This window comes from Cimex lectularius, unplaced genomic scaffold (genome assembly GCF_000648675.2).
Source record: "Cimex lectularius strain Harlan isolate CLEC.00 unplaced genomic scaffold, Clec_2.1 scaffold35, whole genome shotgun sequence".
In the NCBI taxonomy this organism is placed as follows: domain Eukaryota; kingdom Metazoa; phylum Arthropoda; class Insecta; order Hemiptera; family Cimicidae; genus Cimex; species Cimex lectularius.
The window spans coordinates 2,351,696-2,370,374 of NW_019392746.1; the positions used below are offsets into that span (position 1 = coordinate 2,351,696).

At 36.2% G+C, this 18,679-nt stretch overlaps 1 protein-coding gene and 1 long non-coding RNA gene across 6 annotated transcripts in view; one reads left to right on the forward strand and one right to left on the reverse strand.

Annotated features, from left to right (window-relative positions):
- Window positions 1-18,679, forward strand: part of LOC106669286 (excitatory amino acid transporter 3) — a 59,169-nt gene that overhangs the window by 33,880 nt on the left and 6,610 nt on the right. For all 5 annotated transcript variants that reach the window (XM_014398634.2, XM_014398635.2, XM_014398636.2 and 2 more), the window contains 8 exons: window positions 3,116-3,297; window positions 4,547-4,861; window positions 4,940-4,982; window positions 15,848-15,896; window positions 15,983-16,163; window positions 16,229-16,462; window positions 16,515-16,709; window positions 18,523-18,657. In XM_014398634.2, coding sequence (XP_014254120.1) covers window positions 3,116-3,297; window positions 4,547-4,861; window positions 4,940-4,982; window positions 15,848-15,896; window positions 15,983-16,163; window positions 16,229-16,462; window positions 16,515-16,709; window positions 18,523-18,657 — 1,334 coding nt within the window. The remainder of the gene's footprint in view (window positions 1-3,115; window positions 3,298-4,546; window positions 4,862-4,939; window positions 4,983-15,847; window positions 15,897-15,982; window positions 16,164-16,228; window positions 16,463-16,514; window positions 16,710-18,522; window positions 18,658-18,679) is intronic.
- LOC112126993 lies at window positions 8,981-15,841 on the reverse strand. Its single transcript, XR_002910338.1, has 2 exons — window positions 11,895-15,841; window positions 8,981-11,725 (listed from the first exon to the last, which is right to left on the reverse strand). It is a non-coding gene; the product is annotated as an uncharacterized LOC112126993 (long non-coding RNA).

Below are 18,679 nucleotides of genomic sequence, written 5' to 3' on the forward strand. Positions count from 1 at the left end.
GATTTAATAAGTCGTCGCTTTGTTTCTTAGTTGATTGAGAATGAGACTGCAGCTCGAAGCAAGTGTCGTTAATACTTTTTGACTCCCTAAGCAACTGAACAAGAAAACATTCTATCAGTCGACAAAGGACTACGTTAAACCATTACGGTTCAGTTGAATTTCGAATTTTATTACAATCAAACCCAATTAAACTGACAAGTCGTTTTCTTTACAAGAATCATCTTATTAGAAATTACAAGATTTTTGGCTTTGGGACTTTTGACACAAGTCCAACTCATATAAAGTAAAACTAAAATAGTTTATACTGGATGGTTATCATTTTTATTTAGAGTTGGTAACGAAGCCAAAGAACACGTTAGGCAAGCATTTCTAAGTACTGATTTTGGCAATATGCAGACCCAAAGCTAGACTATCTGAAAACCAAAAGTTTTTTTTTCTCTTTCGGATGACTTGTCTAGGGTTAATAATATCCTTCTATTTGTGTTAGTCGGCTGACCGTTACTGGAAGTCTTAAATAGCAAACCTAAAAAGCAAACGTTGAAATTACTAAAATCATTAATAGGAATAACAATTTGGTTTATTTATGTTTGGGGTGTTTCTAAAACTTCCAGACTAACCCGATTTTGCTATGATTTAAGATTATTCACAAAACTATTAGCAGAGTAAATTTTAATCATGTTAGGTTTCCCAAAAAATCTTATTACTTTTAGGACATTTTGCGATATTATTTTTAATTATTAAGACGCTGTATTCTTCGTTCTTCCTAAAATTTAAGCAATAAATATTGGAATTTTTGTATTATTTCACTTCAAATAAAATCGCACTTTAAGTTAGTGAAATGAAGGGTCAGACTTTACAGCACATTTTTCAAATTAATCTAATAAAAAATTTCATGACCTTTGTCGGGATTCGAACCCAGAACCGGTAGCATGGCAAATAGTACACGTACTAATCACTTGGCCACTGCAGTTCCCATTAATATAATAAAACTGCTCAAATATTATAGAAGAATTTTTTTTTTTGGGGGGGGGGTTCAAGTAAGGATTCTAATCTCTTCTCCACTGAGATCTATCTAGGTCTATTGTATGGGGTATTCTATGTAGAACCCCTATGATTAAGACCATACAAGAAATGTGCTTTTCTTCACTATAATTTGCCTCTTTCCTTTTGGCTTTTCTTCGCGTGAGAACTTCTTTACGAAGTTGCAATACTGTATGAGCTAATGCCTCACAGTCCCAAAAGATATGTGCCGAAATCTCTGGTTTCCATTGACGTAGTAGGCTTGATTCTTTCTCCGTTTTGCTCATCTTGGTGGTAGTTAAAAGAGTATTGCCGCATACAGGAACCTATAGTTTTTTGAGGACTTCCTTCGTCTTCCTGATGCTTTTGTACAGTGCTTGCGTTTTTCTCTCTCAAGCCATTTTTCGAACTCCAACGTTAGCATACTCTCACGTCTAGTTTCCGGTTCCAGTGTTTGGAGGTCTGCTCTTCTTTGGCCAGTTGGTATACGTTAATGTCCTGGACCCCATCTCAAGATAACTTAGTTGGGTTTTCCTGGGACCATTCAGCAATTCAGTCATTCCCTGACTAGTTAGTGACTAGTGTAGTGCTTTTAAAGCTGCCTGACTGTCTGGACGTATCCGTGCACCTTTTCTTTTTTTTTCAACTCCTGTGCCCAGAGTTGGATCGCAAGTACTTGAAAATAGTCGGATCCAGTTCAAGGTGTTTTCGACGAATGATTCGGCCCCTTTACCCTACACATACTCCCTCTTTTATCCATCGGTATACCATATTAGGGCCTCTTCCTTGGCCTTTCTTCTAAAGAATTAAGCTATCTATGAACTTGGTTGGGTCTATCAAAGTTAAATTTTCTTCTTATTTTGTCAGGTACCATTATAGCCATCTCATTTATTTTAATTTTTTCTAGAATCTTGTGATGGCTTCTCATTAGATCCGTTTTTTTTTTGGATCTCAAGAGTCTATTAGAACTTTAAAAAGGCACCTTTCGTACATGAATCCATCGAATACTGCGAGGAAAGTTTATTTTGAGACAAATAAGATTTTTTTTTTTAGGAGAAAACCCAGTGAACCAAAGTGGTCTTAAATTTTCAAAAGAAACTGCGTACACGGTTTGAGTCACATTTGTTTTACTTGTACAGCAACAATATTATAATAATTATTTATTAAGCATTCATGCTGAAAAACAATGGAAATCGGAGGTTTTCGATCAATAAACTGTCCACAGGATTTTGTTCAAGGCAGATTATTCTGAAGGGTTGAATATTTGCGACGGACTGAGATTGACAGCGTGGATAGACAACCAAATGATCGTCAGTTTCGATCAAATTACGTTCATAATATTAATGTAAACGAGAAACATACAAAATCATGTTTATTTATTTTATTATTCTCTTGTATTGAAGGCTATTTTTCATAGGAAATTGTAATATCAAAAATTCAAGAAAAATACGTCCTTTGATTAAGAAGTTTGTAGAAATGTAATTTAAATAATATTGAAATTTTGAGATGTTGACGAGTCAGAGAAAGAATATCAATCTAAAAGTATTGTTTCAGTTTCCGGGGGAGCAGTATCCCAGTGACCCTATTGTTCCTGCTTGTGTTCAGCTTATTGTTTAATAGCCCTCATCGCCTCTCGTTATGTTTATTCAACACGTGTATGAAATGAGCGGTAATTAAGAATTTCCTGCTTAGTGTATTTTTTTATCTTGCCAGTTTTCAATACCCAGCAAAACCGAACTAAAAAGTTGCTCATTCCGAATAATTGAGGCCAGGGATGAAAATTTTAATCGGTCCTGCGCCAACCTCAATAAAATTACTAGAGCAATAAACGTTTCTTGTCGAAGATGATTTCTCTTTCAAATTTTTTCCTAGTTAAACATTATAGATCAATGTCCATAGAATGTTTTTTAAAGCAGAAGTTCATACATAATTTCTGACGGCAAACTCCACTATACTATATGACCTCGATGTCTCAGACAAAATAACAAAGCTTCTTAGCATATGAATTTTTCCACAAATAGTTGTGCATGTTTAAGAAACTAAAGAAGCATACTAATAAAACAAAATATATCTGACCTGTTAAATTATTTTTCAGCTCTATGATAGAACGGAGGCGGCTGAGATGGAGGAACCTTTACGACGAGAACCGGCAAGTAGTGGTGCCTGCAGGCGATTCTTCTCCATCTTCAAAGGGAATCTTTTGCCCATACTTACTGTGGCCAGCGTTATCGGCGGAATTGCCTTCGGCCTTTTATTAAGGTTCTCTTCTTCAGATAGGTAAAGTGGTTTATTATTTTCACAAACATTTCCAGACATAATATTATCAGCAAATATAAAACCAATCGTACAGATGCTATGCAAAAAACCAATTTAGATTTCATGATTCATTTGATCAAAATTTATCATTTAATAACATATCATTCTCAAGATAATCACTGTTTTTTCCTCCTGGCATTAGCCTTTTTAGCCATAGCCATGTCTACAGATCTAATCACTGTGATTAGTCGTTACGATTCCATTTCATTATGTCCCTCACGCAATAGAGTTGTCTTGATGAATTTACATTACTAGTTTACATACAAATTTAAAAAAATAAAGACGTCTAAATGGAAGATTATATACATCAAAGAAATAATGCTTGATCCTTGTTAAGGCTGTTATAAATTTGATAAGCAACTCGATCTTTATATTCTTCTTTTTTGATGCATAATCATTCTTTCATGTTTTCGATCAGCAGAATTTAACTGTTTGTCTGGGAGTGATGAACTTTGTCGTCTACGATCATCTAATTATCCTGGTTTTGCTCTGTCGGACGTGGTTTGGCATTTTGATTTTTTCTTTGTTGTACGTGTTTGTGCAGTCGTTAGGCAGAAACCCACCACCTAAGATGGCAAAATGCCGAAACGCGTCTAACAGACCAAAACAGGGAGAATTAGTAGACCAAAATCAAAAATGAACAACATACATACATCACCAAGAAAACCCTAAGAGGAAATCAAAATTTTAATTATTTAATTACAAAAAATATCCTTTTTCGCGTTTTCCCATTGGCATATAAATGTATTTAAACATTGAAATTAATTGTATTACAAAATTATAAGTAGTAGTAGTAGTGTGTGGTGATTAGTGACCGTTAATCGATATTTATTTAGAAATCGTGAGATGCGGTCTGGTGTGATGTAGGTTTCAGAAAAACATTTTCTTTATCATGCCAACGTTTCAATTTGTGCCATTCTTGCGTGTCGTGTCGAGGCACTCTCGACACGGCGCGCAAGAATGGCACAATTACACAGAAGACAAACACTTTGAGCCCTGAAGATGATCTCAATAAAGATCGAAACGTTGGCACGATAAAGAAAATGTTTTTCTGAAACCTACATCACACCAGACCGCATCTCACGATTTCTAAATAAATAGTAGTAGTAGTATAGTAGTAATAGCACTTTCAAGGGTTATGAAAGTAGGGAGGACCTTTTTGTTGATTTATTCATTTGCACGATTGTGTGCATTCATGCCAAAATTTCAGATGGAACGCCAGAGAAGTAATGTACATCCAATTTCCCGGAGAGCTGTTTTTGAGGATGCTCAAAGCACTCATCATTCCACTTCTAGTTTCCTCAATTACATCGGCGATCGGTTCCCTCGATCTGAGCCTCTCGAAGAAGATCGGTGGCAGGGCGATAGCCTACTACCTCCTCACGACTGTCATCGCAGTTATTGAAGGTATCATCCTCGTCATGGTCATACAGCCTGGTCGTGGAGGAGATTTCGGACCGGCTACAGCGACCGAGGTGATGAAAAGGCCGGTTACAACTGTAGATACTCTTCTCGATCTCATAAGGTTTATTTCGCCATTCAAACACCTTTCTAATATTTATTTTTGTACTGTTTTACACATTTTCATTTATTTTGTTTACAGGAATATGTTTCCTCCAAATTTAATCCAAAGTTGCATTTCTCAAGTAAGTTGAATTTTCCTTTTGTCTTTGAATCTATAAAGCATGTCATTTCTGAGGTCTGCGAGGCGATGAGCCAGCAGTTTAGTCCTTTCGGATCATTCTGGTCAGCTATAATGCCAGGATAGGAAGAGCAGAATGATCGGAAACGACAAAACTCCGAAAATAAAATTACTAACAACACATAAAAATTATGTATAACAAGATGGTTTTAATGTAAGATTTGTTTTTGAGGTCTGCAGGGTGATAAACCTGTAGCTTGGTACTTTCTGATCAATCTGATCACCTTTAATCCTATGACATTAAAACAAACCGATCAGAAACGATCGATCAACAAAAATAAATTTTATAAGATCCTAAAAATTATACGAAAAAATTATTTGATGTTCTTATGGAGGCCTGCGGGGTGATGAGCCTGCAGTTAGGTCTTTTCTAATCATTTTTGACACTTACATCTTAATAGCTGCAGATCGGATGATAGAAAACAGATAAAATAAAAATATATGATAATAAATAGAATCATAGATGATAATAAAAACAGATAAAATAAAATAGACGATAGAAAACTAGATAGAAAACAGAAATAAAATTTCTAGGATCCTTAAAATGATGGATAACAAGTGGTTTTATTGTGAGGATTCTTTTCACAGGCTGCGAGGTGATGAACCTGTAGTCCTTTCTGGTCCCCTATCATCCTAGAGCAAACTCAGAAACGATCGGCCAATAGAAAAAAAAATTGTAGGATCCATAAAATGATGGATAACAAGATGGCCCTCCCGGGCATGAGGTTAAACTGCGTCCATATACTCCTCCGGTACCTGATGGCCTCCTTAACTTCCCATCGTTTTACCAATTCCCCAACCAAGTGAAGACTCCTGTAACCACCCTTTTCCAAAACTAATCTCTTTCTTTTCCTATCCTCGGCGTCCCAGGATCTAGGGAGTGGGAGGTACGTCGGTCTACTTTAGTGGCAACCGCACTGGCCGACTAGGGGTGACTGGATAGCCACCTACCACCCTGAAAATTAGCTGGCTTCGATTCCATTAAATAAGGCAGTAGACCCGGAAGGCCACAATCCCGGTGAGCCTGTGGATAGGGATCATCCACATGCTTATCCACTGGATCCCGTCGAAGTTGGTGAGGCGAGTGGCACCACCCGACCAGAGGCTACCACAAGGAGGACTGATAAAGGACTTTCGTTTGTGAAAACTATGGCGCTGTACTACCCGGCAGCCATGAGAAAAAGAAAAAGAGTGAATATAGAAGGAAATGTAATAGATAATTTTGTTTCAGAAAGAAAATTTGCAAAATATTGGGTAATGTGTAAAGTTGAAGGAGATTTTAAAAATGAATCACCCATCAAACTATGCAGGATTATAACAACCCAACTTGGAAAGGTAGTGAATGTGACAAAAAACCGCAGCTGGCATTCTACTAATTGAAATTGATAATGCGCTCCATGCCAAAATACTAAATGAGACAATAAAGTTAGGAAATATTCCCGTCACCACCACGCCCCACAGAAAACTCAGTACCTCCCAGGGAGTGATCTCGGCACGAGATCTGCTGATCTGCCCTGAGGTGGAAATTAAGGGAGAATTCCGTGATCAAGGAGTGTTGGAAGTAGACGAAAAACAGAGCGAGGTCTCATCGACACGACCTCGCTCGTTCTGACGTTTAACACCACTACACTTCCAAAAAGCGTAAAAGCTATCTATCAAACATTCCCAGTACGCCCATATGTCCCAGCACCTATGCGTTGTTACAAATGTCTTCGCTTTGGGAAACAGCGATGCGATGTAAATCAGAAGTAAGCTTATGTTCGTGTGACTCCCAGGTGCATGAGGAACAGCCCTGTTTAGACAAACCAATATGTGCCAATTGTATGAGGAACCACCATGCGAGATCTAGTGAATGTCCTATTTTGCAAGAAGGGAGACAAATCGAAAGAATAAAAGTGGAAAAGGGAATGAACTATATACAATCAAGAATGTTAGTAAGAAGCCCAGGATTTGTGAAATGAAATATAAGTTTTGCAAAAGTTGCGGCTTCCGCAGCGACTATAAAAAGAACAGTGGAGATTTCCATCCAAACTGAGGAGACTCCAGTATTTCAATTTCGGAATTTAACTCCAAGTACAGCCACCCTATCAGCACAAGCGAGTGACGACTACCAAAGAAGGGATAGTGATAAACCACACGCCCCTTCTCTTAACACCCCTGGGGCACTAGGCATTTCCAATAATGCTTCAACCACCAGAGGGGCTTTATTACTGACAGCCCCACCACTTTAGCCAAGGTGGTTGAGGGCGTCCCAATATCAACACCAAACCCCATAGACCCGAATACGGGTCATCCTCCTCGTCCCTCTAACATCGAGTCCACTTCCACAGCAGCCTCGGATGAACTGAATGTTCAAATTTACGGGATTATGGATTGGGAAACGAGGAGTGGTAGATCGAAGACATTTGATACTTCAGCAGAATCAAACAAAGAAGATGATTTTGCTACCAAAGAAAGAAAAAAAAGAAGGGATGGCCCAAAGGCAAACCCCGAAAGCCCCCCAAGAATGAAGATCAGCAAGAGAAAAACCTAACTCCAAATGAATGGTACAATTTTACAGTGGAACTTGAGAGGAAAATGCCATATCGAAGGATTGAAAAGAATTATAATCGAAAGATCACCTGTAGCCCTCTCTCTACAGGAAACCCACATCTGTCCCGACGATCAATATCCCCTTAGAGGTTATAGGTCCTACAGCCGGGGCGTAGCAGTCGGCTAGGGGGGAGGGGTTGCTATCTACATCAGAGAAAAGATCTCAGCGAACTAAGTACAGATCAACAACGATAATGTACAGGCAGTAGCAATAAGAATCAAAGCGCCCAAATATATAGACTATATGCTCAATGTATTTACCAAATAGGGATTGGCACAAGGACGATATTGACGGAATAATCAATGCACTGCCCCACCCAGTCCTCCTTACTGGGGATTTTAATGCGCACAATATTTGGTGGGGCTCTAGTAAAACCGTACACAATTAGAAGCAATAATAGATAATACAAACTTGATATTGTTGAACTCTGGAAAACCTACGCATATAAATATCCATTCTGGAAATTACAGTGTAATTGACTTAACATTTGCCTCTCCATCTCTTGTTCCCGATGTACAGTGGGACACAGCAGGAGATTTCTATTTCAGCGACCACCTACCCATATTCATCCGTAGCTCTATCTGTTTAGAAAAATATGTGTATTATAAACGATACAATATGATAAAAGCTAACTGGTCTGCCTACTCCGCAGCTGACACCTTTCCAACAACGGCAGGCGACGTAAACATCGATGTTGAACATGTAACTGCAGCGATTAAGGCTGCCGCGGCCGAATCAGTGCCGGAAACGGGGCTCAATAAAACGCCATAGAGTTCCCTGGTGGAACGGCATGTGCCAAGCGTCCAATATCGAAAAAAAAAGCTGACTCTCAAACTATTCGATAGATTCCCCACAGAAGAAAACCTAATGAAATTCAAAATAGCCCGATCTAAGGAAAGAAGAATTCTGTATGACGCCAAAAGGAAAACGCTTCCGAATTATGTATCAGAAATGGACAGTAGTATGTCAAACAAAGAAATTTGGAAAAGAGTGAGCAACTTAATCGGTAAGCATAAACCCCAACTATACCTATCCTACAAATAACTGGTTACAACCATCACTGAAACTAAAGAAGTTGCCGATTGTTCGCATCATATTATGCGGAAATTTCTAGCGATTGGTCTTACTCAGAAAATTTTCGAAGAGAAAAAGTAAGGATAGAGCAATCGGAATTTTTAAATTTAGAAAGCGATATTACGGAAAGGATTAATGATGATCTCACGATGCGGAGTTAGATTCTGCTTTAATTAAATCAAATGAAAAATGTCATGGTCAGGACGGTATTCCGAACGCGATGCTAAGAAATTTGCCGAGTGCCGCGAAAGTTAGATGCCTGTATAATGAAATTTGGACTTCAGGAGTATACCCGAATAATTGGAAAACCGCTATCGTTATGCCAATTCATAAAGCCGGAAAAGATCTTAGCGCCCCTGAAAGCTACCGGCCAATATCTCTCACATCGTGTGTCGGTAAAATAATGGAAGGAATAGTAAATCGGCGGCTGGTGTGGTACCTGGAATACAAAGGACTCCAGCTCTTATCAAGCTGGGTTCCGACGGGGCTACTCAGCTGTCGATCAGGCAGGCCTTCTCGAGGATGCAGTACAAGGAGCATTCCTAAAAAGAGAACACTGCTGTATTCTTTGACTTAGAGAAGGCCTATGATACAACGTGGAGAACGGAATTATAAGAAAATGTTATAAATGGGGGCTTAGGGGGAAAATCATCAAATTTATTAAAAACTTTCTCAACGAAAGAAAATTTAGAGTACGATTAGGAACAACTCTATCGAAAGAATATACTCAAGCAAATGGAATCTCCCAGGTCCTTTTCGTAACCCTCTTCGGGATAGCTGTAAATAATATAGCCGACAAAATAAGATCACCTCTCATTAAATCACTATCCGTTGACAATCTAAATATTCTCCCAAGCGGAACAGATGTTGACGATATCGGGGTGAAAATACAAGAGGCAATAGATACGGTTGTCACACAGGCCGCGAACGTTGGTTGGGTTTACATTCTCCAGGTCTAAAACAAAAGTCGTGCATTTCTGCAGACAGAGGAGGGAACATACACCCCCCTTTTAACAATGAACGGACAGTCTTTGGAGTATGTTGAATCAATAAAATACCTCGGCCGTTATTTGTCTCCAAATTAAGCTGGCAACTGCACATAGATTACACAGCATCCCGAAGCAAGAAAACCCTGAATATAATGAAATTGTTAAACAACTGTAAATGGGGAGCAACAAGAGAAGTTCTGCTGATGATATTTAAATCACTGTTGTTCTCTAAACTAAACTATGGCTGCATGGTCTATTCCTCGGCTAGGAAAAACAGGTTAAAATTATTGGATAAAGTGTATATTGCAGGCTTAAGGATTGCAACTGGAACCTTTAGAACAAGCCCTATCAATTGTCTATGCGTTGAGGCCGGTGTGTTACCTCCCGGTGAAAAGAGAAATCAACTCATGCTGAGCTATTGTGGAAGCATATGGGCGAGACCTTCTCATTTCCTCCACCGGGTGTTATACAACGAAAATAAGGCAGGTGAGTACGCTCGGATGAGGACCCGTACAAGACCGATGGGTGTAAGGTTGCAAGAACTAATAACTTCGAGGAGTGCGAGCATGGATAATGTCCTACCGGTCATCGAACCAAAAATGGATCCGTGGACGCTTCCATCACCCATTGTTCAGATCGATATGGCAATGAAGAAAAAGGAGGAGACCCCCCTCTTACGTGTATAAATCAATGTTCTCATCTTTAAAAGAAGAATTTTGTTGTGCACTTTTTATATTTACTGACGGACCGAAAAGCGCCGGTGGGGTAGGCTGCGGGATTTATATACAGGAACGCAGCATACAGATCGCTCTCCCGAGTACGGCCAGCATATACACAGCATAAATGACCGCCATATCATCTGCACTAAGACAAGATATTAACCTGCCGGATAAAAAATTCGCAGTTTGCACAGATTCCTTAAGTGCAGTTTCAGCCATACAAAAAAAAATTTCTGTGAACCCATTAGTGTGAACAGTTTATAAAAACGTGAATATATTAGCAGAAAATAAGTGCGAAATTATCTTCCTCTGGATTCCGGGTCACGTCGGCCTTAAAGGAAACGAAGAGGCCGACAAAGCGGCGAAAGAAGCATCGAAAATGCCGCATGACCCGGACACTCTGGTTAGACCGGCGGATATTAAAAATTCCTTGAAACAATTAAGCTGGAATGAATGGCAAAACAGATGGAACGCCCTGAATGAAAAACTAAAGGTGATAAAACCGACAGTCAAACCTGAAATCCATGAAATTTTCAGAAAGAAAGAATTGTACTTACACGATTAAGGATAGGCCATACCCGCCTAACACATGGACATCTCATCGGCAAGATACCGAGGAAATGCCCCATGTGCGGCGCAACTGTAACAGTAAGACATATTTTAGAAGAATGCGAACAACTAGCGCCGCAATGTGGCCTTCCCAATGACATAACAAAAGTACTTAAAAGCACAACAGAAATTATAAACGAAAGGTCACTGATTACCTAAAATTAATCAATGCGTATGGCTATATACACGTGGTATATCCCCCCTATTTGTAAGAATGTATTTATTTGCGTGAATGTCTAAGTATGCTTGGGTGTGGCTGTGACGGAATATCAAGTACGGGGGACGGGTCATTGGCATTTCGTTGGTACTATCTTCCGAGGTGTAGTGGCCTGTCCTGAATGAATGTATTTATTAGCGTGATTGGTAATGCGTGAAAGGACATGGCTGTCGAAGAATAACGAGTACTCCACAGGCCCGTCAAACAATTTAGATTAGGATAGTTTAGTGTATGAGTGGAATTTTTTAAATACCGTTTGAATGTATTTATTAGTGTGATTTTAATTTATCACGTGTGGGAGGGTAACAACAAACAAGATAACGAATCTCCTATTAGGTGGGCATAAGAAGACTCAGAAAAGATAAGATAGCAAAGAAGACAAATGTGAGCAGGCGATGTGGGGCGCCGGCCTGTGAGCCGGCAAAAAAAAAGAAAAAAAAATTGGTTTGGTTGTAAGATTTCTTCTCGAAGTCGGTGAGGACGAACCTGTAGCTCGGTCCTTTCTGATCATTCTAGTCCCCTATCATCCTGGGATATCAGTCCAAGCTGGTCAGAAACGATCGGTCAATAGAAAAAAAATTGTAGAATCCATAAAATGATGGATAACAAGGTGGTTTGGTTGTAAGATTTCTTCTCGAAGTCGGTGAGGACGAACTCTTGTTCTGCATATCCTTGCTGTTTTCGTCTGCCAGATGCGTTTTGGCATATCGCCATCATGAGTGGTACATCAGGGTTATAAGCAGGGTGAGGCACTATCTCTGATCACTGAAGAGGCGAGTTGCGGAAACGCAAAACAACATCGAAAGCAGTCAGATGAAATGATCGGAAGCGATCAAACCACGGATTCGCCACAATTCAGATCACAAAGTTCCCACAAAAATACAAGTTTGATTTTTTCATTAATGCATGAAAAATTCATTTACTTGGTTAAACATGGAAAGCAACTTTCACATTCCATGAAGCTTGACAGCAGTTTTTTAGTCTGGCCATCCTTTCTGATTGGCCTTCACTAAGGATAGCTAGCGGCCGATTAACATCTGACAAAACAATGAATAAAGGAAGAACAAAAAAATGATCGGAAACGACCAAACTAAATATGATCGTAGCTAGAAGGCTTTTGGACAAACTTGTAAATAAAATTTATATACACCTGGTAAATTAATTTTTTAACGAATAAGCCTATTGTATACGTAATTTATACAAAAATACAAATATCTAATTTTTTACGCGAAACTATTTCATCCAATTTATAATTAATAGCATCGAATAAACCTGTTGAGGTTGTTTTTTAGGTCAATAGTCTGGTAAACCAGATAAAATTTCTCTTTTATGCGGTCTAGATATTTGGTGCAGTTTTAGGTAGAAGAATTCCATGTAACTTTAGTATTCTCATAAATCTTTGTTGCACTTTGTTATTCTTGAGTTAAGACCTGGTAAATTATTATATTCCTGTGATTAATAAGGCAAATAACTTAGGAAATCTTCCTGGTGTCAAGTCTGATTTAATTCCCGTTAGAAAACACAATGCTCCAGGCTAATTCAAATACGAATTTTTCAAATACGATCCTAAATTGACATTCCGTACAAATATTTAATTGGGCCTCTCCCAACCAAATTTTTGACGTCGTTATTTTACCCCAAACTAAAGTTAATTTTTTATACATATGTAGGTCGAGCACGTCTATCTTTAATACATTATAGGACGCCGGATAAACCTGCTTTGTCCGGAAATGGACTTAATTCGTTTTGATTTATTTTTATGGGTTTGAATCGTCGGGTCTCTACTGAATTTCGCCAAATCGAAAAGTTTTCCGTCTAGCTTTTCAAAGCTTGGCCATTATTTAGGTCTAATTGCTTTTTTATTTTTCCGATGTATCGTCCACCCAAAGTAATTGTAAACCAGTTTTCGACGTTTTTCAACTAACGATTACGGTTCTAAATTTCTTGATCAATTTTAGATATTTGCGTGGAAGAAATTTTAAGTAAGTAAAAATGCATCTGGGGAAGAAAAAAATCCTAAATGCTAAAATCTCCCTACTTTATAAATAAATTATATTTACTAAACGAGTCTTTTGAGACTTTAGACTTTATTTTTTCGTTTTGGATGTACATATGTTTTAGTTTGACTACCCTCCTACCCAAGAATTTAACACAGATAATCCTGTTCACTTTCTCCGAAGTAGAACTTGTTTTCTAATAGGATGCTTGTCTGATCTCTTTTTTTACATTGACATTGAGTCTGGACGAGCAGTTAAGCACGAAGACTTTAAAAATCGAAATCCGCTGAATCGTAATTACTAGGTCCAAGGAAGAAGTGTTAGAAGGACGACCTACCCGGAAGTCATTAATTCTCGACACTGCTGAGGGCGGCTTGCCAATCTAAATATAAATTGATTTTCTCCTGGATCATCTTCATTTTCGTCAATGGCTGTGCGGTAATTTTCCGCTAGAAAACATGTAAGAAATGGTTTTGAACGTTAAAAATCACATTTCAGAACTTTTGCGTGAATTATTTTCCAAAAATATTGCCAAATGATACCAATAACTATATAATAAATATAGTTTCCTAATAACTTCTACCTTTCTTTAAGACAGGAGCTTTCATTGGAAGTTTAGTTCTTTAATAGCTTTAATAGCTAATAACTAATTAACGAAAAAATTATCACACTCAAAACTATAACTATATGTAAACAAACATTTTCAGTTTGCCAAAAATACTGTAAAATATAATTCTCTGTATAATTAATTTTTTTTCATAATCTATGAAAAGAAAAATATATCTTAGGAAAAAATGATTTAATAAACTTTTTTCAATTTGCATGGCATAATTGAAACAGTGATAGTAAATAGATTCTGATTTAGAATGGAGGGTTGTAGATCGTGTTCCGCTATCAACTCAGAAATTCAATATAAGTTTCAGTATCGTAAGATGTTCATTTTTGTTAAACTTATGAATTAATAATAATAGTTTTAAACTTCAGATGAAGGGTGTTTAATCTTCAAATGTTTTACAAAGAAACAGTGTTTTTCTTTCTTTTTTCAAATTGACCTATCACTGTTTTTTAATTAAAAATTACAATATTAAAGGCTGATACCAATTATATTGAGATAATTATTTCATTTGTTATACACTGTTGATACGTTTTACACAATATCTCTACATCTTGATTCTTAGTATCTTTACAAATTACCTGATGTCCTTATTACTTTCTGTGTTATAATATAAAAGCTTTTTTTATGTCTCTGATATCTGCTTTTATTTTTAACATTTATATTTATTAATTGTTATAACTACAGCCTAGATTTTTAGTCAATCTCATATTTTTTGTAAACATTTACAACCGTGGTGATTTTATCCAAATCATGCCTCCGTGGTACACTGGTTCTAATTTTATCCTGCATATTTTTTCATATTTGAAGAATATTGAAATTTGCATTTTTGAATAACATTACACATTTTAATAATTTTTGATTACTTAGAAAAATAAACCAGGAAACTAAAGAGCATGAGAAGAAAAAGACAAGTACCTAAAATTTGATTTGGACTTCCATTAACTTTCCAGGAGCAAACGAAATAATTGGCATTTCCAAAACTTCACGGTGCAGTTTTTTTCCTTTCTTGAAAAATTAATATTTCTTAAGTAGTCAGGTTGTGGAATGAAATAGAGGCCCCATTCGAAACACAAAAATAATCAACGTCAATCCTCTTTTAATTATATTACAAATTAAATTAAAAAGCATCCTTGTCAAAAATACCAGATTGACTGAAATCTTAAATGTAAGCAACTTGTTCTGCAGGAAGTACACAAGTCTGCTCCCATTACCTCTGTCAACGTTGAAAAGATTTTTTCAAAGCACAAATATTTTTTGAGAGATAAACGCTGTAGTTTTACAGAAACTAACTTTGAAATGTATATTATTGTCAATTTAGTTCAGATCATGAACTTAAACTAAATTATTTATTTTGTACAATATTTTAAATTATTTGATTTTGTTGTGACACTGAAACTTTTCTGTTCTATTTCCTTTCAAAATGAATATGTACTAAACCAAAAAATGTCTAGTATAAAAAAAAGTTAATTATTAATCAGGTATCCTGCATATGTTAACATTTTTAGTGCATATGACATATCTGAAGGTTTGTTAGTATAATATTGCATATTTTTTAGGTTTTTTTTAGTGGATCTTAAATGCATATTTGAGGATTTTTATTGTGTATAAATCTGGGCTCTAGTTATAACCATCCAGTAGATAGATGTTTCTAATCAACGTTTTATTTTCCTCATAACAAGTTCCATGTTCTTTATACGTTGTCATTGTCAATGTCATTTTGGCAATCTTACACAAATAAAATTTTCATGTAATCAAAATACATTTTGGTAAGGCTAACTGATGAAACTTTTTTCGTCTATTTTTTCTTTACTAATATGTCAAATGCATTTTAAAATTTGGGCATCTAGGGTTTTTTTGTAATGTTATACCCATAATAGTATAAAACCAAGCACTGAAGATGTGTAAAGATAGCTATATTCCAAAAACACACACACACACACACACACAAAATGTAGTATGTTGTATTTGATGTAATAAATGCTGATATTTTTTCAGTACCGAACTTTAATTATTCCACCAGAACACATTTTACCTGATAACAATGGTAAGTTTATTTTATAAAATTTAATTGCTCGATAAAATTCAAGCATAACTTTTGTCATACCAGACTTAGGGATAAATTTTGTTTAGATACCAAATTATGGCCTATCACGTATGAGTATACCAACAATTCAAATGTACTTGGGCTGGTTATTTTTGCTGTCGTCCAAGGTATCGCAATTGGTCAACTGGGAAACGTCGGTAAACCTTTGCTTAAGTTTTACTCATCCCTTGGAGAATCCATGATGTTGATTACAAACTGGGTCATATGGTTAATAAAAATTGTTTATTTGCTTTTGCTTAACCTGTATTAATAAAAGTTTTTAATTATTCTAGGTTGTCACCTGTTGGTGTGTTTTTCTTAATTGCGGGTAAAATGGTTGAAGCTGAAAGTTTTGCGGCTATGATAGGCCAGCTGGGTTTATACTTCTTGACAGTCATAATCGGTCTGTTTGTGCACGGCTTCATAACATTGCCAGCAATTTATTTCTTGGGGACGAGGAAACTGCCATTTAAATTTCTAACGAATATGAGTCAGGCTATCGTCACAGCTTTTGCGACTGGCTCAAGGTATAATATTTTCTATAAATGCGAATACAATTATCTGACAAATACGTTCCAGCTCTGCCTCTTTGTCAGTCTCGATGAGTTGCCTCGAGGAAAAGAACAATATCGACCCCAGGGTAACAAGATTCGTCATGCCAATCGGGGCCACTGTCAATATGGATGGAACTGCGCTGTATGAAGCCGTCGCTGTTATATTCATCTCTCAAGTCAGGAACTATTCACTATCCCTTGGGCAAATTATAGCAGTCAGGTATTAATTACATAAATCATTTGTTGACGTGTGCATACATCTTATACTGTGTACAATACAGGGATAAATATATAGAAAGAATTTTTATTTAGTCCAGGTGGATAAATTGTATCAATATATTATATTCATGTTATAACTTCCACAAGTTTTCATGTAACTATATTTTTCATGAGATATGCATGTGGGTATAATGATGTATTCTTGCATTAAAACTTGGTTAACCTTAATAAGTAAAATATATTAGGAAATTTTCTTGATATGCATCTGCTTCATGCAAACTCAGATAATTTTTTTAATAATTTAATAATAATTTTAATAGTAATAATTTTTTAAATTTAACTGCTGTATACAGCTGACGTATAAAAAGTGATAAAACTAGCTGAAACAAAAGGAAGCCAATTGCTGAATAATACAATAAAATAATCTTTATATGAAACAAAAGGCACCTTATCTCTACTAAAATTGAATTAATTATTGCCTTATGTGTAGAACTGTTGAACTATTTGAAGGTAGAGTTTTCACTATCAACCTTCAGCAGATGTGTCTAGCCATGACTTTAATTTAACAGCAAACCTAACGGGACCAAGGTGGTCAAGTGGTTAGGGCATCCAACTCTTTATTCGCCATGCTGTCCTGGGTTCGAATCCCAGCATGGATTTTAATTGTGAATAATATGGAGAAAAAATGTAAAGAGGTATGACCCCTTGCCTGTCCTTGTTAAGCCCTTCTGTATGACAGGAATTGCTTTACTTTAATTACAAAAATGGCAAAAAGAGGAAAAATTTGAAAGGTTGTAGGTTGAAATGAGGAGTTGGAGTCCAAGTTGAAGTCCACAATAGGTCAAGCGGTTAAGCAGCGGCGTATTGAGCCGAAGGTCGTGGGTTCGAATCCCGCTTGCGACACTAACTTTTTCATCTCAACCAGACCTTAGATAAAAAAAATAATTAATCGATTTAATAGCAAAGTTAAAAATAATATTTGATCATTTTGAGGCTGCCGGAGCGTAAAAATGAAATGGAAGAAACTACAAATTGCGGGCTAATAAACTGCAATGCCAAAAATTGCAATTTAAATAAGAAAGATAGCTCCCTCAAAAAAAAAAAAAAAAAAAAAAAAAAAAAAAAAAAAAAAAAAAAAAAAAAAAAAAAAAAAAAAAAGGATGAAAAAAAGAAGTGTTATTGTGTTTTGTTTCTTATTATCTTTATGTAGAATTAGTTTATTTATCACATTTGAATGGAAGAATAAAATGATAAAGATGAGCCTATGCTCATGCTGAGACTGTTGCTAGTCTGACTCCATTATTATTATTAGCCATACAAGCCTATGGGAAATGTTTAAATTATGGAACACAAATTCAGAATTCTAATGTAAAAAAAAAAAAAAATAAAAAAAAAAATAAAATAAATTTTATATGTAATTTAAAATGTGATTTTTGCATACATTTGGCCTTCCAAATTAAGAATTTTAAGAGGATAAATTAGTTTATGAGTGAATGTTTGGAGTCAGAGCTTTATAGCACTCAGAAGGGATATAGCTAAACTAAGATAGAAGGTTTGAGATGTTAGGGCATGAAATGACCTAAGCCGTTAAAATGCCCTTAAAAATTAATAATAATAATATTTGATCATAATTTAAATTTATACTTTTCATAATTATGAAAGGAAACCTAGTTTTTAAATCTAATGCTATTTTCATTCCTAAAAATTGATTTAAGACACTTTTTTAAAAATTCACACCTCCAAATTTTATATATAAATTATAGGTATGTATATTGAATTACTAAATCTAAGTAAAAAGTTTGTTATTCATACAGCATATCATCTACAATGGCGAGTATTGGAGCAGCGAGTATACCACAGGCTGGCCTCGTTACCATGGTCATGGTATTGGATACAGTGGGCCTTCCGGCAGAAGATGTCACCTTAATTTTTGCTGTTGATTGGCTTTTGTGAGTAACTAAAATTAAAAGC